The following is a 21,186-nucleotide window of genomic DNA, read 5'->3' on the forward strand; positions in this document are numbered from 1 at the left end:
CAGTGACAGACTTTATATTTCTAGGAGCGAAGATCACTGTAGATGAAGACTGCAGCCAGTAAATCAGAAGACATTTACTTCTTGGGAGGAGAGCAATGACCAACCTCAATAAAATAGTGAAGAGTAGAGACATCACACTGGCAACAAAGGTCCACATAGTTAAAGCAATGGTATTCCCCGTAGCAACCTATGGTTGCAAGAGCTAGACCATAAGGAAGGCTGATCGAAGGAAGGTAAGACGCTTTTGAACTGTGGTGTTGGAGGAAAATTCTGAGAGTGACTTGGACTGCAAAAAGATCCAACCAGTCCAGACTCTAGGAAATAATGCCCAACTGCTCACTGAAGGGAAGGATATTGGAGGTAAAGATGAAGTACAGTAGAGTTTCACATATCCAACACTCACTTATCCAATGTTCTGGATTATCCAATGCATTTTTGTAGTCAATGTTTTCAATACATCGTGATATTTTGGTGCTAAATTCATAAATACAGTAATTACTACATAGCATTACTGCATATTGAACTACTTTTTCTGTCAAATTTGTTGTATAACATGATGTTTTGGTGCTTAATTTGTAAAATCATAACCTAATTTTATGTTTAATAGGCTTTTCCTTAATCCCTTATTATCCAACATACTTGCTTATCCAACGTTCTGCCGGCCAGTTTATGTTGGATAAGTGAGACTCTACTGTACTTTGGCCACATCATGAGAAGACAGGAAAGCTTGGAGAAGAGAATGATGCTGGGCTGGGACAAGGGAAGGTAAAAGGAAGAGGGGCCGACCAAAGGCAAGATGGATGGATGGATGGTATCCTTGAAGGGACTGGCTTGATCTTGAAGAAGCTGGGGGTGGCGACAGCCATCAGGAAGCTCTGGCCTGGGTTGGTCCATGAGGTCACGAACAGTCATAAGCAACTGAACAAATAAACAGCAAATACTTTAGAACAGGCTTTAGCCCTCCCGGTGTTTTGGACTTCAGCTCCCACAATTCTTAACACCCGGTAGGCTGTGTTAAGAAGAAGCGATTGAAATCCACAAGCATGTGGACAACTTCAACAGAAAGGAGGAAACCATGAAAATGAACAAAATCTGGCTACCAGTATTAAAAAACTCTAAAATCAAAACAGTAGATGGGAAGCAACACTCTGAGGGCAGAGGAGCCCCAAGGACGGCTAATGACTGAACAAAGGATGCCCCTCAGGCAAGAGACATACCTTTCTAATGCTAATTAGGGTGATTAACTGAAACATTAATGCTAGCTTCCAACTGACAAGAGACTCTTGTCACACCCAGGACTCTCCACAGATATATACAGTAGAGTCTCAGTTATCCAACACTCGCTTATCCAACATTCTGGATTATCCAACGCATTTTTGTAGTCAATGTTTTCAATACATCGTGATGTTTTGGTGCTAAATTCGTAAATACAAAAATTACTATGTAGCATTACTGCATATTAAACTACTCTTTCTGTGAAATTTGTTGTATAACATGATGTTTTGGTGATTAATTTGTAAAATTATAACCTAATGTGATATTTAATAGGCTTTTCCTTAGTCCCTCCTTATTATCCAACATATTCGCTTATCCACTGCCGGCCAGTTTATGTTGGAGAAGTGAGACTCTATTGCACTTTGGCCACATCATGAGAAGACAGGAAAGCTTGGAGAAGAGAATGATGCTGGGCTGGGACAAGAGAAGGTAACTGAAACATTAATGCTAGCTTCCAACTGACAAAAGACTCTTGTCACACCGTGGACTCTCCAGAGATATATATATATTTCCTTTCCTTGCCTAGTTTATCCATGCCTCACAACTTCTGAGGATGCCTGCCATAGATGTGGGCGAAACGTCAGGAGAGAATTCTTCTGGAACATGGCCACACAGCCCGAAAGACAACCCGGCAGGCTGTTAGGAATTGACGTCCAGAACACCTGGAGGGCCGAAGTTTGCCCATGCCTGTTTTAGAAACACTTCAGAAACGAAATCCCTCAGTTCTGTAATGACTTTTGAACCACTTTTTAAATGGACTGCACATCCCTGCTGCCTACAGAGGGACTCCGTTTGAGGCCGGGATGGGACGGGCACCCACCACCAAGCCCTGTTGCGCGTCAAGGGCGTTCTTTGGTGCGCTTCCTGCGGGAGAGAGAGCGAAGCTGGCTTGGAAGCGCATGAAGTGAAGACGGGTGGGTGCCAGGGGTGCTGCTGCCCTCGCTGGCGGAGACTCCAGGTCTTCCCTCTCCTTTTGGAGGCAACCCCAGCGTCGGGGTGCCTTGCTTCTTCCTGAGCGGCGTCGCCTCCTTTGCTGGGGAGGGAAGACGCGCCTGCTGGCACTTCGGGGAGAGAGGAAGAGGAAGCGCGTCCTCCTCGGCGCGGCAAGAGCCCCTCCGCCTGCCTGACCCCCTCTCTCTCTCTCCCTCTCTCCCCGCCCAGCTCCCGAGCGGTGGTTGCGCGCAAGCTGCCTGGCTGGCTGGCTGGCACCTCTGCTCTCGCGTCGCCCTCCTTCCCGTGGCTCTCAGGGGCCCCTGGGCACCGCCTCCCGCCGGGCTGAAGTTTGCACGCCAACAAAGCGCCGGGCAGCCATGGAGACCGTCAACCAGGTGAGGAGGAGGAGGAGGAGGAGGAGGGGAGGCGGAGGAGCGGGAGGTTGCCCCCTCTCCCCCTTCCCCGAGGGTCAGCCCTTGACTCCCGCTCTGTTCTTGCCTTCCAGCTGGCCACCAAAGGCAGGTTCCAGGCGGTGAAGGAGCCCTTGGCGTTCCTGCGGGTCCTGGAATGGGTAAGTCGGGCGGGCGAAGGAGAAGCAGGTGCCTTGGTCGGGGAAGGATGTCTTGCCGGCACCCCAGGTTGCTTGTTGTCCAGAGGTCCTGTTTGAAGGGTCGCTTTGCAAGCCAGTTGGGTTGGAACCGTCCTGTTGGATGTCCCTAGTATGGAGGGCGATCTTGCGCCCGCCTGCCTTGTTTTTCTCCTGTGTTGAAGCCCAGCTCCACGTTTCCCCTCCCCTTTTGGAGAGCTTTTCCCAAGGAGGACTTCCAAGGGGCTCGCCAATCTCTCCCTTGAAAGAGTTCTCTGTGACTCTTTGGGCCCTTCCACACCGCCATATAACCCAGAATATCAAGGCAGAACATCCTAGGGTCCTTCCACACAGCCCTATATCCCAGAATATCTGTTATCTGAGTCCACACTCCCATACATTCCAGTTCAAAACAAATCATATGGGATTTTCTGCCTGGATATTCTGGGATATAGGGTTGTGTGGAAGGGCCCCCAATAATATCTGCTTTGAATTGGGTTATTTGAGTCCACACTCCCATACATTCCAGTTCAAAGCAGATCATATGGGATTTTCTGCCTTGATATTCTGGGATATAGGGTTGTGTGGAAGGGCCCCCAATAATATCTGCTTTGAACTATGTTATTTGAGTCCACACTGCCATATATTCCAGATCAAAGCAGATCATATGGGATTTTCTGCCTTGATATTCTGGGATACAAGTCTGTGTGGAAGGCTCCCCATAATATCTGCTTTGAACTGGGTTATTTGAGTCCACACTCCCATACATTCCAGTTCAAAGCAGATCATATGGGATTTTCTGCCTTGATATTCTGGGATATAGGGTTGTGTGGAAGGGCCCCCAATAATATCTGCTTTGAACTGGGTTATTTGAGTCCACACTGCCATATATTCCAGTTCAAAGCAGATCATATGGGATTTTCTGCCTTGATATTCTGGGATACAAGTCTGTGTGGAAGGCTCCCCATAATATCTGCTTTGAACTGGGTTATTTGAGCCCACACTGCCATATATTCCATTTCAAAGCAGAGAATGTGAGATTTTCTGCCTTGATATTCTGGGATACAGGGTTGTGTGGAAGGGCCCCCAATAATATTTGCTTTGAACTGGGTTATTTGAGTCCACACTGCCATATATTCCAGTTCAAAGCATAGAATGTGGGGTTTTCTGCCTTGATATTCTGAGATACAGGGTTGTGTGGAAGGGCTCCCAATAATATCTGCTTTTGGGTTATTTGAGTCCACACTGCCATATATTCCATTTCAAAGCATAGAATGTGAGATTTTCTGCCTTGATATTCTGGGATACAGGGCTGTGTGGAAGGCCCCCACAATATCTGCTTTGAACGGGTTTATCTGAGGCCCCTTCCACACAGCTGAATAAAATCCCACATTTTCTGCTTTCAACTGGATTATATGGCATTCTGGACTCAGATAACCCTGTTCAAAGCAGATATTGTGAGATTTTCTGCCTTGATGTTCCAGGTTATATGCTGTGTGGAAAGGACCTGAGTCCACACTGCCATATACAGTAGAGTCTCACTTATCCAAGCTAAACGTGCTGGCAGAAGCTTGGATAAGTGAATATCTTGGATAATAAGGAGGGATTAAGGAAAAGCCTATTGAACATCAAATTACATTATGATTTTACAAATTAAGCACCAAAACATTATGTTTTAAAATAAATTTGACAGAAAAAGCAGTTCAATACACAGCAATGTTATGGAGTAATTACTGTATTTATGAATTTAGCACCAAAACATCACAATGTATTGAAAAAATTGACTACAAATACATTGACTACTAAAAGGCAGATTGCGTTGGATAATCCAGAACGTTGGATAAGCGAATGTTGGATAAGTGAGACTCTACTGTATTCCAGTTCAAAGCAGATCATGTGGGATTTTATTCAGCTGTATGGAAGGGGCCCCAGACAAATGCAGGCAGTCCCATTTACAAATGACATATTGATTTGAGCCATGGCAGTTGAACGTGGTGTTCAAACCGCATGGCCACAGACCCAAAATAAATATATAGCATTGGTTTTTCCCAATTGGGAGCAGAAGGAAACCTCAAGGGACTGGCCTTGACCTGGAATTCAGTTTCTTTGGAAGGAAATAAGGGGAAATTGGAAGAATTTGCCTACTATGTGATCTAACTGTGCTTACAGATGGACTAAGGGACATAATATTTTTATTACAAGCAGTCCCTAAGTCACAAACATCTAAATAACAAATGACTCATTGTTAAAAACAGGGGTAAGACAACAAGAAGTAAGAGGAATCTACCTTTTAGAAGGGAAATTCGCTCCTGGAAAAGTTAAAAAGGGAAAAATGTCTCCACTGAAACTTTCCCGCCAATCCTTGTTTCCACAATAAGCCAATTTTTTCAAGGTCCACTTGTCACAGGGACAGATTTTCTGGGCTCTATGGCCATGTTCCAGAAGCATTCTCTCCTGACCTTTCACCCATATCTTTGGCAGGCATCCTCAGAGGATGTGAAGTCTGTTGGACACTAGGCAAGTATATCTGTGGGAGAAAAGAACTCTTGCCTGTTGGAGACAAGTGTGAACTTTGCAACTGACCACCTTGATTAGCATTGAATAGCCTTGCAGTTTCAAGGCCTGGCTGGTAGCTGCCTGGGGGAATCCTTTGTTAGGAGGTGATTATCTGGCCCTGATCGTTTCTTGTACCAGTAGTTAGATTTTGTTCATTTTCATGGTTTCCTCCTGTCTGTTGAAATTGTCCACATGCTTGTGGATTTCAAGGGCTTCTCTATGTGGTCTGACATGGTGGTTGTTAGAGTGGTCCAGCATTTCTCTGTTCTCAAATAATATGCTGTGTCCAGGTTTGTTGATCAAGTACTCTTCTATGACTGACTTCTCTGGTTGGATTAGTCTGCAGCGCCTTTCATGTTCCTTGATTTGTGTTTGGGAGTTGCAACAGACCTCACAACCATTGAGAATGCCTGCCATAGATGTGGATGAAACGTCAGGAGAGAATGCATCTGGAACATGGCCATACAGCCTGAAAAACTTGCAGCAACCCAGAATTGGAGGAGTTTGCCAACTATCTGATCTAACTGGATCTACATATGGACTGAGGGGACATAATATTTTTATTACAGGCAGTCCCCTAGTCACAAACATCCAACTTACAAATGACTCATAGTTAAGAATAGGGGTGATACAACAGGAAGTGAGAGGAATCTACCTCCAAGAAGAGAAATTCACTCCTGGAAGAATTTTGGGGGGGGGGGATGTCTCCACTGAAGCTTTCTTGCCAATCCTTGTTTACACAACAAGCCAAATTTTTCAAGATCTACTTGTCACAGGGACAGATAGTGAGGTGAAATCTGGGTTGCTGTGAGTTTTCTGGGCTCTATGGCCATGTTCTAGAACCATTTTCTCCTGACATTTCACCCACATCTATAGCAGATATCCTCAGAAGTTGGAAACTAGGCAAGCGGGGTATGTATATCTGTGGAATGTCCAGGGTGGGAGAAAGAACTCTTGTCTGTTTGAGGCAATTGTGCATGTTTCAATTGGCCACCTTGATTAGCATTTAATGGCCTTACAGTTTCAAACCCTGGCTGCTTCCTGCTTGGGGGGAATCCTTTGTTGGGAGGTGTTGACTGGCCCTGATTGTTTCTTGTCTGGAATTCCCCTGTCTTCTGAGTGTTGTTCTTTATTTACTATCCTGATAGCCAGATTTTGGTAATACTGGTTTCCAGATTTTGTTCATTTTCATGGTTTCTTCCTTTCTGTTGAAATTGATCACATGCTTGTGAAATCTTCTGAACAGAAGCACAGACAGCAAAACAAACACCACAGGGGTAGCATAGGGAAGGATTAATACCCCTGGTGTTTGGCTGGAGCTACACTTAAAAGATGTAGCTGTTCTGATTTTCATACAAATTCAGCTTAAGAACAGACCAACGGAACCTATCCTTTTTATAACTTAGGGGCTGTCTGTAGAGACAAACTCTCTCTTACCAAATTTCTTTCTGTCTTTCTTTTTCTCTTTTATTAAAACAAAGCTCCAGGTTTCCCTTCTCTTTCTGAGAGCTCCTGGCTTCTCCAAAGGAGAACCTCCAAGGGGCCCCAACCTCTCCCTGAAATATTTCTCTGACATTCCCTAATTGGAGAATAACCTAGGGACTAGGCAAACTCTCTCCATGTCCAAATGTCGTCCCCCCCCCATTTATTAAAACAGGTCCAGCTTCCCCCCAAGGTGGCAACCTTTGCTTTTCTGGAAGATTAACTTTCAGGGCGGCTCCAACCTCTCCCTAGAAATGTTTCCTGATTAGATAATCATACCCCTTCACAGAGGCAAATATATCCTATATACTTATGGGCAAGTGTAGAAATTTCAGGCGAAAACCTGGGTCAACTTATGTGAATACAGTATCAAATCTGTCCTACAAATTCATATATAAGTTTGGAAATTTTAATCAAGAAAATCAACCCCAAAAACCTGGCTCAATATTCACAAGTCAGTGTGAGTACTGGACCTTACCTCTTATTTTAATAGGAACCATTCTCTTCTCTGAGTAGAGTACAAAGTGTAAGAGATTAAACCATCTCAAGAGAACCTAAGAGAAGCACCGACCTGGGCTACTCTTTCTGACATGGTGCCACTTCTGGCCTTTTTGATGTCTGGGTGGAAAAATTGTGGCATTGGCTGGCCCTCTAGGGTGGAATTGGTGCTTACCCTTGGCTTATATTGTGCTCATCATATCAAAATATATACGTTTAGCCCCCAAACTTAACCTCACCTTATACATGAGTATATAAGGTACTTCTTCTAGAGCTTGGCATACAGGTTTAATGATCAGATGGTGATTGTTGTAGATGAAGATGGGAATAGTGGAAAGTGCGAAGTCACTAGAATCCTGGAATTGGAAGAGAGAGATGTGTTCCCCAAACTGTAAGCATTTGATGGTGTTTATAGACATATGCTTTTCCTAGAAATTACCTGGAGCAGGAATACTGAGATATTGAATTGGGATCCATCCTTGCAGGTTTGTCACACCTGTCCCTTCCTGAAGGCCTGCATGCCAATCCACTTTGTTGTGCTGCCAGTGTGCAAAAGTACAGTAAATGAAGGGATGGTAGTAGTTGTTGATGAAGCTGGGAATAGTGGAAAGTTTAATGTAAAGTAAATACAGGAATTGAATCAAATTCTGATCTTTTAATTTCCCTTCTAAGCACCCTCATTTCCATTGATAATTTGTCAGAATTTGATTCATATGGGTCGGTTTTCATTAAATGCATCTTAGAGAGTGACAAGGGAAAACAATACAACTTCATTGGACAGGAATTCTGGATATGCCATTTGTTTATTTGTTTATTTATATATTTATGACAAAGGAAATGATACTTGTTCAGGCCTAGGTGGTAGGTCTAATGGTTTGTAAAATGAATGTTATTTTGTGTACTGTTTATACTGAATGTTGTTAATGTAAGTGTAAAAAACAAATACATTTTTAAAAAAAAAGTAAATACAGGAATTGGGGGAGAGAGATGGTGTATACAGGTAGTTCCCAAGTTATGAGCAAGATAGGTCCTGTAAATTTGTTCATAAGTTGAATTTGTATGTAAGTAGGAATGGGTACATTTTTAATGTGCCATATATGCGTGTGTGTGTAGTTTTGGGTAGCATAGGGAAGGGTTAACACCCCTGTGGTGTTTGTTTTGCTATCTGTGCCCTTGTTCAGAAGATTTCACCACACTTTCTGTCCCTGTGATAATTGGATTTTCAAAAATTTGGCTTGTTGTGGAAACAAGGATCAGTGAGAAAGCTTCAGTGAAGCTACCTTTTCCCCATGATAACCCTTATATGAGTAAATTTCCCTTCTGAGAGTTAGATTTTTCTCTCAGCTCCTGTCGTCTCACCCCAATTCTTAACAATGAGTTATACATAAGTTGAACGTTTGTAACTTGGGGTGCTGCCTTTATATATTAACTGGAGAAATAATTATATGATGTTGAATTGGGATTCATCCTTGCTTATGGATACAGAAATTGAGAGAGGGAGAGATAGGTTTCCCCACTATAAACATGTGATGGGGTATATAGCAATTAGCTGGGAAAAGAGTAATGAAATGCTGAACTGGTATCCATCCTTATAGATTTATCACAACTGTCCCTTCATAAAGACCTGTATGCTAATTTGCTCTGCCGTGCTGCTAGTCTAAACACAAATACAGTACATGGGTCTACTTCTCTATCCTACTCACTTTTTGAGCCTTCTTCCAGCTTCTTTTAACCAGATGAATAGTATATTAGATCCCAGTTTCTGGCATTTTTTCATTTACTTGGTTTCTTTGATTCATTTATGTACAAAACAATTAAATGAAGGGGTTTTCTTCCTTATTTCTATTAAATCCTGCTCTTCCTTTTGCCTACTTCCTCTTGTGATGCGTTTAGCAAAAGCAGTCTCTGAGTCTGAGTGGTAAATTGAGGCAGATAATTGGTTGGTGGAATAATGTCAGGGTTTGTTTCTCTGATCCTTATTCAGAGTGAAATCTGCAGGTCAAATGACATCCATTGCCAGTAGGTCTGAAGGAGGAGGAAGAACCTATCTGAACGGAAAGTTCAGATCATGTCATGGAGGATTAATCACATTCCCACTAATGTTGAACAGCTAGGAAATTATGTAATATATACATGTGTTGTGCATGTGTGTGCGTTTACACATATTTAGAACCTTTAGATGTGATGTTGATATATGCAAAGCTCTTTGAGGAAACAATACATTGAGAATCTTTTTTGTCCCAATATGCACTTGGTGTTAAATGCAACGTCTTGAAACATGTTTGTACATGTGACCATATTTTCGTCTAGTTTCCAAGATCTAGTACTCTGCATGAATAACCACTTCGCCTCTTCCCCGATTGTGAGAATACATTGTCGTTCTAATACCCAAGTCCTTGCTAAAGAAAGATACAAATGCCATTGATAATATTGTGATTTTTTTCCACCCCCCCCCCCTTTCCCCAACTATACATCCTTCCTCAATAGTGTGATTATGGGATACATAAAAATGATTTTCAAAAAGTTTTGAATTGTTCGGTTGGAGCAGTCTGTCAGATCCTTGAAAGTTTAATGGTCCCAAAGCTTTATCAATGAGTAATGCTGCATGGTAGTGGCATACATTAATATATTGTTGGAATGTGTTATGCACTACATCTGAAGGGAACCAAGAGTGTGAGAAGGAGAAGCTCCAGAAGTGAGCATTCTAACTGATAGTTGAAATTAGAATCAAAACAATATGTAACTGATGTAATTAAGTTGTGGTGATGGATTTATCAACTTTACTGGGATTATTTATTAGATAAGTGTTGGTGAAATAATCAATTTTTTTTATTTTTTCCCTTTCAATCTCCTATATTTGCTAGTGTTTATATGTACCCTGTTTTCCCGAAAATAAGACAGTGTCTTATATTAATTTTTTCTCCCAAAGATGCACTAGGTCTTATTTTCAGGGGATGTCTTATTTTTCCACAAAGAAGAATTCACATTTGAATTTTTTAAACATGAAATTTTATTATCTACTGTACAGTAGTTGTCATCACAAACCAGCATAACCAAACTGAATCCTTTCAAGAATTTCTATATTATATTTTATTGCTATACTGTTTTTAAATTACTGTTTTAAATTACTGTTCGTATGTAAATTTATGTTGTTGTTGGGCTTGTCCCTGTGTAAGCTGCCCTGAGTCCCTTCTGGGAGATGGAGGTGGGATACAAGAATAAAGTTATTATTATTATTTCTTGTTACTACCTTTATTTCCATGTACAACAATCTATGATATGTACATTTACCGATCCTGCATGCTTCCAAACAAAAACTTTGCTAGGTCTTACTTTTGGGGGAGGCCTTATATTTAGCAATTCAACAAAACCTCTACTAGGTCTTATTTTCTGGGAATGTCTTATTTTCAGGGAAACAGGGTATATATGCTAGTGTTTAATATACATAATAAATAAAAAAGAAATTTAACGTTTAAAATCAAGATCTTTTTCAAAATAAGAAGGCCTTTCCCAAATAATGTTGTAGAAAATTGGTTAACTCTGCAAAGTTTGATTCTGAACTGTATAGTCTGGGCTCCTGAGCAAATGGAGTCTTGCAACACTGGCAAGTGTGGAAATATGTGGATCTTGCAATCCACCGAGACAGTAGCTTTATATAAGATGTTGTTTTTGTACATGTATAGAAAGAGCTGGAGGTAGGAACCTCCACTTGATAATTGGGTACGTCTGCATAGTTGTAATTGTTTTTTGCTATGAGGTTATGAAGTCCCATGTGATTAAATATCCCAGGAAAGAAGGATTTCCATTGACATGGATTTTATAATTGTGTTCCTTTGAATTCACTTCTTGGTTCTTTGCTGACGTCTTCTAATAATGCTGGGAGATCAGGAGTAGGTTGCTGGCATGTCTGTCCCCAGCTCTCTCTATGCACTGAGATTCTCAGCTTGGGAGGAGGGGCCTGGAGATGTTGTTGGCTGATGCTGAGGCATTTGGGGCATGGAAATCCAACAACACAGGAGAGGCCTTAGCAAGGCTGGATGACCATGGTTGGAGCAATTTCAAAATTCTGCCCTCCTTTATGCACTTTTTAAAATGAACCTTTGATACTAGAGGTAAAAATAACATGGAAAGATTGCTACACATAAAAAAGAAAAGCTCTTTAAACATGCTCCACTGAAATTGAATTCAAGACTAGCAATATATGCATGTAAAAAGAAACAACTAATGTAACAATACCAATAAATGAAATTAATCAACTAGTCTTGTGTAAGTAAACAAAAACATTTTCAGCGTTCTAGTTACCAGTTGAAATCTTCTTCCAGAATCTGTCCAGCAATGACTTTTTCTTCATTCAGTTTCCAATTTTCTTATGACTTCTGTGTTAGTAGCAAATTCTATTAATCTATGTTTCAACACGCTGGAGGTAACTGGCAAGGCTAACGTATATGCTCTTGCACTTTATGTGCTGTCATTCAAACATGCATAGTTAAGGATTTTGGAGGCAGCTGCTTTCTACTTTGTCTGTTGTATGCAGGTACATATGGCTATAGTAGGATTGGATACAGGAAAATCCCACTTTCTCCACCTGGATTTATTGCAGACATCCTGCAACTGAGCATGGTAGTTTATTTCTCTAGCCTTCCTTTACCACATCTTAGCTAAACAAGTAAGAAATTTGGGGGCTGGGCAGGCAGGGCCAGCCCCACTATAGAGGCACCTGACGCCGCCGCCTCAGGCGCAGGCCCGGGGGGGGCGCCATCAGGCTGGGCGGGAGGCGGGGCACCGCCCTGACGGTGCCCCGCCTCCCGCCCAGTGCGCCCTGGCCCGTCTGGCCTTTTCTAGCTGGCCAGACTGCAGCGGAGGTCCCTCCAGGCCGCAATCGCGGCCTGCAGGGACCTCCGCTGCAGTCTGGCCAGCTAGAAAAGGCCAGACGGGCGAGCGGGAGTAGCGTGGGAGGCGGGGCCAACTCTGGCGCCGCCCCCCCGCCCCAGCGTGCCCTGGCCCCGCCTCCCATGCTGCGTGGGAGGCGGGGCCAGGGCACGCTGGGCGGGGGGCGGGGCCAACTCTGGCCCCGCCTCCCTCACTATTTGCCCTGGCCCCGCCTCCCACGCAGCGTGGGAGGCGGGGCCAGGGCACGCTGGGCGGGGCCAGGGCGCGGGAGGCGGGGCCGGTGGCGGGGGCGCTTTTCAGCACCCCCACTTCACATTCAAAAATATCTCCGGCCGGCCCTGTGGGCAGGCATAAAAAGCCTTTGTAAAAAGAAGATTCACTGTCGGAGTTTTGCTAACTGAGGTATTCCTATAGTAGTATGGAAATTAAATACAGAAAATACAAAGTACACCGGTTTTCACACAAGAACCTAGTTTTAGCCTTACAGCTTCAGTGAGACTATCAATCTGACCCCATGCATTTTAATCAGTTAATCAAGTAACGTACAAAAATGGTGATGGCCACAGAAGCATCAGGAAATTCAGGAAGTGATGGAAAAGAAAAAGCATTACTGCCAGGAGCAAGCTACAGTACATCATTTTCCTTCAATATGGGGCTTAGAGCAATTGCACCATTGATAACTCAGTCCTACTCCTTGGTTGAAAACTACTGCTGTATGCTTTAACAAAAGCTGATGGCTGAATAGGACTAATTTCAGTGAAAGAACTGCTTTTGGTCAGGGTAATCACTTCCATTGAACAGCAAGTGAATGTCTGTCTGTTGCTGCAGCAGGTGGATTTGGATCTTTATTTGTTCTATACTACAGTATACCAATATAAAGCTATTGTGCATCAAGGATCTACATACTGAGTCTTCTGGAGTTATTAGAATATGTGACGTCTCCTGCTGTTTGGGCAAGGAGGAAAGACCCTCATGGTGACCATGAGTGACTGGCTTAGGAAGAAATTGTGAGATTCTTGTTCTTTGAATCCTATGAGCTTCATTTTGTTTTGTGTTATATCAAATCTACTGGAATTCATGATTATAGTGGCATACATGGTTGTTGCTACTGTTTGCCTTCAAGTTGTTTGTGACTATAGCAAGTCTAAGGCAAACCTATAACAAATGGTAAGATTTGTTCAGAGACTCCTTGCTTGCCTTATATCTACCATTGCTTTCTTCTGAGGCTCTTCTCCTTATTATTGTCCCTCCCCATCCCCTTCTCTCTCTACCATAACCTTAGAAAATTGGCTTCATGATTTTTGGGGCCTGCAGTGAATCCTGGAACATTTTCAAAGTTGAACTACATCCTCTCCTCCTTGGAGGTGTCTGTGGACAACGTTGGCTCTTCAGCTTAGAAATGGAGATGAGCACCAACCCCCAGAGTTAGACAAAACTAGACTTAATGTCAGGGGAAAATCTTTACCTTTACTATCACCACATATAGAAAAAGCTGCACATCTATTTACCAGAGAGTATTGGGTTATACAGGATGAGAAAATACAATTGATTATTAAACCCGAAGCTCACAATTTATACTTTGAAGAAGACATGCTTCCATAGCTGTGTCTATGCCGGGGTGAGAAAAAAATATAGTGTTTTCCTTGTTTCTGAGGAAATTCAAATCAGTGTGTTCTGGGGCATTTCAAATTGAGAAAGAGACAAATGTTCACACATATTTACCATGGACTACTTTCTTAGTAGGTGAAGAAAGTAGGAGGTATGTCTGTCTTAATCTGTCATGCCCACATACACTTTCTTCACCTGCAAAGCAATCCCTGGAATTGTGATCTAGAAGAGTGTGAGATAATTCAGAGCAGTGGAAGGAGGCCATAACTCCAAACAGGTACTACAAGGATGATTTGTTGGCATTTAGATGCCTCTGTCTGCTTTTTGGTTTCTTATCATCAGTATCCTGCATCAAAATGCAGTGTGTGCCGATTTTCACCCCTCAATAGGTATCGTGTTATGGGTCTGTGGATTTTGACTAAACTGTGAGTGGGGCAACCTTTTGGTTCAAAGCTTAATTTTGTCATTAACACCTGGGCCCAGTTTAGTCTGGAATGGTTTGAACTCTTTGTTTGAATTGAAATTCAGTAATGTGGATTATTTATACTTGGAAACAAAATGGTTGTAAACTTTATTTGCTTTTTTCATATCTGCATAACCAGTGTTTTGCTTTGCACCTATTATACAAATACATTTTCAAAAATAGTTTTTAAATAGTTGACTGCTCAGTCTTTCTAATTAATGCTTATTTTGTCTTGACCCTCCTTATAGTGGGTCACTTTCCTACAGCTTCTTGATGACTCCCACTCTACATTTTAAGAAGTACAGTAGAGTCTCACTTATCCAACATTCGCTTATCCAATGTTCTGGATTATCCAATGCATTTTTGTAGTCAATGTTTTCAATACCTCGTGATATTTTGGTGCTAAATTCGTAAATACAGTAATTACTACATAGCATTACTGCATATTGAACTACTTTTTTGTCAAATTTGTTGTATAATATGATGTTTTGGTGCTTAATTTGTAAAATCATAACCTAATTTGATGTTTAATAGGCTTCTCCTTAATCTCTCCTTATTATCCAACATATTCGCTTATTCAACGTTCTGCCGGCCCATTTATGTTGCATAAATGAGACTCTACTGTACATCAAAAAAAAAAAGACAACAAGCAGGCAGACAAACAAATATAACACCACTACTAAGGTATGCTTTGCTTGTTCAGTCAAAATGGCAAGCATAGAGCATCAAATATGATACTGATAGTGATAATACAAATGACAGTTCACTTGAGAAGAAGATGCTTCTATCAGCAATCCTAGTAATTCAAAGTGATATAGTTTGGTTCTTTCATGTGGAAAGCATCAAATTGTGTATTCCTGCATGGCATATACATCTGCTGTGCAGATATTAGAGATGTGCACAATTTTTTCCTTCGTTTCCTTTGTGCTACTGTTTTGTTTCGATCGTTCGTCTACACAAAACGAATGATGACATTTTTGTAGGAAACGAGAGGCGAGATGAAAATGAAAGCCGCACAGTTACTGTGCTTGCTTTCGTTTTCCTTTCGTTTCTGCCCTTTAACAATAAGCAGGTACTGACAGAGGGCTGCTTTCCCATTACAGCTAATGTGTACCAATGGGTGTTAATAATAATAATAATAATAATAATAATAATATAATAACGATAGCTACTCTGGGACCTTAAGCTGAGTCTGGGAGAAGAGTGCCTCCCCATTACATCTGATGTGAGCCAATGGGTGTCAATGATAACATTATATTTATATATCGATATCTCTATCTATCTATCTATCTATCTATCTATCTATAATGATAGCTACTCTGGGACTTCTTGGTGACTCCCAAGAAGTCTGGGAGAGGAGTGCCTCCCCATTACATCTGATGTGAACCAATGGGTGTTAATAATAATATTAATAACAATAGTACTCTGGGGAAGACAGAAACATTTTAAAAGTTGGTGGGTTAAAAGGGGTCGAAATGCCCTCTGTGTGGCGATTTTCACCCCTCTAGCCCAAAAACCGAGGGGGGGGGGTGAGCCTCAGAAGCCCTCCCATTGCCGCCAATGGCACGAAAATTTTTGTGTTTTTCGTTAGCCAGATGAAAATTCATGTTGTATATGCGGCCCATTTTCGTTAGCAGGAACCAAATATGAAAATGAGACGACATGAATGAAACTACACAAAAAACCCCCAAAAAACCCAGCAATTCCATACAAAAGCACAACAATAGCAGATATCCCCCCCCAAATATTCCTGGACAGCAGGGGGCTGAACTGGATGAAATCTTGTGGTCTCTTCTAACTCTATGTTTCTACAAAATCTTCAGACTCAAATAGAACTGTCTCGAAAAATGCAAGGGATTTGCTGCTGTTGTAAGTGATACATTATTTTAATTAATGAGGATATCTAATAGAAATTAAATTTAGTAATTTGTTTGCTCAACGAAATGGGCAAGAAAATTATCACGTTTTCTTTGCTTCACAGTACAAATTAGACTTGCAACAAAATAGTAATATTTGTGCATTATAATTTGAATAAATATGCTGGTTGACAAGAATTGCATGCATGCACATATACAGTAGAGTCTCACTTATCCAACATAAATGCGCCGGTAGAATGGTGGATAAGCAAAAATGTTGGATAATAAGGAGGGATTAAGAAAAAGCCTATTAAATGTCAAATTATGTTATGATTTTACAAATTAAGCACCAAAAACATCATGTTTTACAACAAATCGACAGAAAAAGCAGTCCAAATGACGGTAATGTTACATAGTAATTACTGTATTTATGAATTTAGCACCAAAACATCGCAATATATTGAAAACATTGTCTAAAAAAACATTGGCTACTAACAAATTGACTACAAATATAGAATTGCATAAAATGAACTTACAGTAGCAATGTTGTTGGAAATTAAATCCATAAAAAGTTCAGTCCTTGCTGCGTAGAGAAACAGCCGTGGATCGGGGCAGGAGGCAAACTGTGTTGGATAATCCAGAATGTTGGATAAGCCAATGTTGGATAAGTGGGACTCTACTGTACAAAGAGAAACTAGATGTGTTTTAAAAAAACCCAATCATATTGAGGTAAACTGTACATCCAATGATGGCTGAGTCACTTGGATTGGGGTGGAGTTTGCATTTACTAACTACCAGGCTGCATTTCCTTATCTGAAATACAGACAGACTCAAAAACTAGGGATGGGCCGTGTTAAATTATTTGTTGCTGCAAAGAAGAACAAATAATTTAATCATTTTCTTTACTCACTAACAGACTACTTAGTTTCTGAAGAAGCCTTGTGGAAGGAGAAAGCCACTGACAGCAAGGTGGGGAAGGGGGCTGTCCATATGACATCAAGATGGTGGAGGGAAGACAAGTAAAGACCTGTAGGTTGTAGCTTTCCATGGTCCTCAGCTGATTCTCTTTTTGCCTATTTGGCACATGACATTGAGAGGATGGAGGAGCTGGCAGACAAGGATCTGTAACGATAGCCTTCCAATATCCTTTCCTGGTTCTCTCATACTCATTCATTGTGTGATATCAGGAAGATTTGGACAGAAAGCAGGCACAGTTCTGGAGGCTGTAGCCTTCCAGGATCCTCTGCTGGTTTCTCCATCCCACAGTATTGAGAGATAGGGATAATGCAAGCAAGGATCTGGAGACTATAGCCTTACAGGGTTCTTTCTTGGCTCTTCTTCAGCTGCTTGTAATACAACTTTGGAAAATAGTGCATTTGAAGAGAGGGAAAGAATCAAGAAAGACACTGATGGAGCCCTTACATCCTTTTTTTTCACCAAGTGTGTGCATATTTTTCCATCCTTCTCATAAACAGAAAACTACTCAAATTATTAAACTAGCAAGAAGGATAAATAGCATATTATTCATGAGGCATGAATCTCGTTGATACTTTGCAATCATGGTATTATATAAAGGGATTGTGTGAGGTTACTAAAGTTTTCTTCCTGCATTCCTTTACCTGTTTGCTATATTTGGCTGTACATAGCAGACTTTGAAAAAACAGTGATGATATTTGGGCACTTGTTAATTGTCATGAATTTGGTCTTAGAGCCTTTCTTATTTCCAAATATTCTCTCTCTATGAATAGTCTAACTCAGTGGTTCTCAACCCATGTATCCCCAGGTGTTTTGGCCTACAAATCCCAGAAATCCCAGCCAGTTTACCAGCTGTTAGGATTTCTGGGAGTTGAAGGCCAAAACATCTGGGACGGATGTGAATGAAATAAAGGATGGGGTTGGATGAAACTCAACCACTTTGAAGTGTAAAGCTTTTTTATACCTTCTATGTGTATAATAACATGCTTGTAAAATGATTAGATAGCTTGCTTGAGACAGGAAACCCATTTTGTTATTTGATTGTCCTGGGAGGAACTTTGGCCTTATTAAATCTTCCAAAATTACTGCTTCAAAAAATAGAATAAAGCACTGTATCACCCCTTTCTCCCAGTTTATATTCTGTTCCTTTTAGTGCTAAAGGTCCTTAGAAAACCATAGAATTGTGACATTAAAACACCTGATGGTTTGTTATCTTAAATATACTTTCACAGATTGACCTTTTACTAGAAACAGGCTGAACAATTGTTGGAAAACATTATTAATCACCTAAGTGACAAAAGTCTATTTGAATCAGCCTATACATCACTGCTTCTCTTAGCGCAATGTTGGGATGCTGAAAAATCTGGCAACGGTAAAAACTTTCTGAACTTCACCTAGTCTTAGACATTTATACAAATCTGTTTTGAAGTGTTTGTAGTCGATCTCTGTTTTGGCTTCCTGGGGAAGAAGGGACTTCCAGAGTCGTGGAGCAGCCATCCAGAAGGCCTGCTCTCTCATTACAACCAACTGAGCTAGAGATGGGACCAAGAGAAGGGCCTCTCCTGAAGATCTCAGGACCAGGGCAGGTTCATACAAGGGATGTGGTCAGCCAGATAGCCTGGACCTAAACCATGAACCATCTAGAGCTTTAAAGGTCATAACCAGCACTTTGAATTTTGCCTGAAAACAGACTGGCAGCCAGTGGACCTGTTGCAACAGAGGGGTTGTCCACTCTCAGTAGCCAGCCCCAGTTCGCTACCTGGCTGCATCTCTTTGTACCAGCAAAAGTTTCTGAGCATTCTTCTGAGGCAGCCCCATGTAAAGCACATTACAATATCCAGATGGGATGTAACTAAGGCATGTATCACTGTGGCCAGATCTGGCTTCTCAAGTAATAGGTGTAGTTGACACACACGTTTTAATTAAACAAAGGTCCTCCTGGCCACTACAGATAACTGGGCCTCCAGGTTCAGCGCTCTAGGAGGACTCCGAAACTGGGGACCAGTGTCTTGAATGGGAGTGTGACTCCACCCAGCACATGCTGGATTCCTATTCCCTGGTCTGCCTTTTGATTGACCAGAAGGACTTCTGTCTTGTCTGGATTAAGTTTCAATTTGTTTGTCCTCATCCAGTCCATTACTTATTACAGATACTGGTTTAGGATCAGGGCAGCTTCCTTGGCTTTAGATGGGAAGGAATAGTTGGGTGTCATCTGTATATAGGGGCTCCATACTCTAAAATTCTGAATGACCTCTCCCAGTGGTTTCATGTATATGTTAAATAGCAAGGGGGACAAAATGGAACCACGAGGAACCACACAGGTCAATGGCCAGGGGTTTGAACAGGAGTTCTCCAGCACCACCTTCTGGGTTCATCCCCCAGGAATAGAGCCACTGTAAACAGTGCCTCCAAATCCCATCCCAGCCCAGGAGGATACCATCATCGATGGTGTTGAAAGCCACTGAAAGGTCTAGAACAACCAATAGGGACACACTCCCCTGTCCAGCTCTTTGCCTAGGTCAGCCACGAAGGCAACCAAAGCTGCCTCTGTCCATAATCTGTCTTCAGCTTGTTCAGCTGTATTTCATAACAAAGGAAAACCAGACTGTTTAGCAAGCTTTACAATTTCTGATTAGTTATCAGTGCACTTAAAAAAATGTATAGCTATATTATATGCATATATACCCTGGGTTATGTAAAAATATCTTGGGCCTAAAGGATTCTGAGTGGAAAAGTTTGTGAAGCCCTGCTATAGATTATAAATACACTTACTGGTAAGCAAACTCCATTAAACTAAGTAAACATGTTTAGGATTACATTTTAGTTTTTCTGTTAGTTTCTATTTACAGTTCTGTTTTATGTATTTACCTTTCCATATAATAAGTTTAGAATCCCAGCTTCACTTTTCTGGCTTAACTAAGATGTCAGAAGAGCTGAAATTTAAATTTTAAAATAAGAATTTAGCAGCATTGGCTCATTTTGTATGTTGCTGTAGCAAACTCTACATCAGTTGAAATCCATTGGCACATTTACTGAGAAAGAACAGTCCAATTATACTCTTAATTGCCAGATTTACAGCTGTTTCTTTTTGAGTGCTAAATGGCATGTGATATGACCAGTTCTCTCCTCTCTATTTTTTTTTTTAAGTGCTGATTGCTATTTTATCAAGCTGGTTATAGCTGTTAGCAGGGTTGTGCTTTTTCTTTGCTAGATGCTACTGTGTAAGACACTGAACCATTCAATTTTTAGTACAATGGAACTTAGTACAGTAGAGTCTCACTTATCCAACATAAACGGGCCGACAGAATGTTGGATAAGTGAATATGTTGGATAATAAGGAGAGATTAAGAAAAAGCCTATTAAACATCAAAATAGGTTGTGATTTTACAAATTAAGCACCAAAACATCATGTTATACAACAAATTTGACAGAAAAAGTAGTTCATTACACATTAATGCTATGTAGTAATTACTGTATTTACGAATTTAGCACCAAAATATCACAATGCATTGAAAACATTGACTACAAAAATGCGTTGGATAATCCAGAATGTTGGATAAGTGAGTGTTGGAGAAGTGAGACTCTACTGTAGTTGAGATTCTAAGACAAATCAGAGCTTTGTATTAGCACCTTTGCAAAAGAAAATTGAACTACTGTACACTGTTTCTCCCAAGGTCCTAAAAACCTGCATTGGAAGCACTTTGTCAGTTCAAAAAAATTGGACGAATTTAGGATCTTCCTTCTATGGGCTTTATTCACAATAGGTGCCTGCATCCAATTTTGAATGGTCACCTCCTTACTGCATCAAAGCTCATGTCAAGAAACTTGGATGACCTTTCATCTTCTTAAGGGTGCATGGCCAGAACTTGAAAAAGTTCGTATTTGTTTTGTTTTGCAACTCTCAGAATTGTCTCAGGGCCCTTCCACAGAGCCCTATATCCCAGAATATCAAGGCAGAAAATCCCACAATATCTGCTTTGAACTGGGTTATCTGAGTCCACACTCAAATAATGTGGGATTTTCTGCCTTGATATTCTGGTATATAGGTCTGTGTGGAGGGGCCC

The 21,186-nt window shown here is 41.3% G+C and overlaps 1 protein-coding gene across 1 annotated transcript in view; it reads left to right on the forward strand.

Moving 5' to 3' along the window:
* The first annotated feature begins 2,203 nt into the window (after window positions 1-2,203).
* Window positions 2,204-21,186, forward strand: part of synpr (synaptoporin) — a 237,150-nt gene continuing 218,167 nt past the window's right edge. Inside the window, exons 1-2 of the mRNA XM_008115004.2 lie at window positions 2,204-2,603; window positions 2,714-2,779. Coding sequence (XP_008113211.2) covers window positions 2,586-2,603; window positions 2,714-2,779 — 84 coding nt within the window. The 5' untranslated portion in view covers window positions 2,204-2,585. The remainder of the gene's footprint in view (window positions 2,604-2,713; window positions 2,780-21,186) is intronic.

The sequence above is a fragment of the Anolis carolinensis genome, chromosome 2, assembly GCF_035594765.1.
Source record: "Anolis carolinensis isolate JA03-04 chromosome 2, rAnoCar3.1.pri, whole genome shotgun sequence".
NCBI lineage: Eukaryota > Metazoa > Chordata > Lepidosauria > Squamata > Dactyloidae > Anolis > Anolis carolinensis.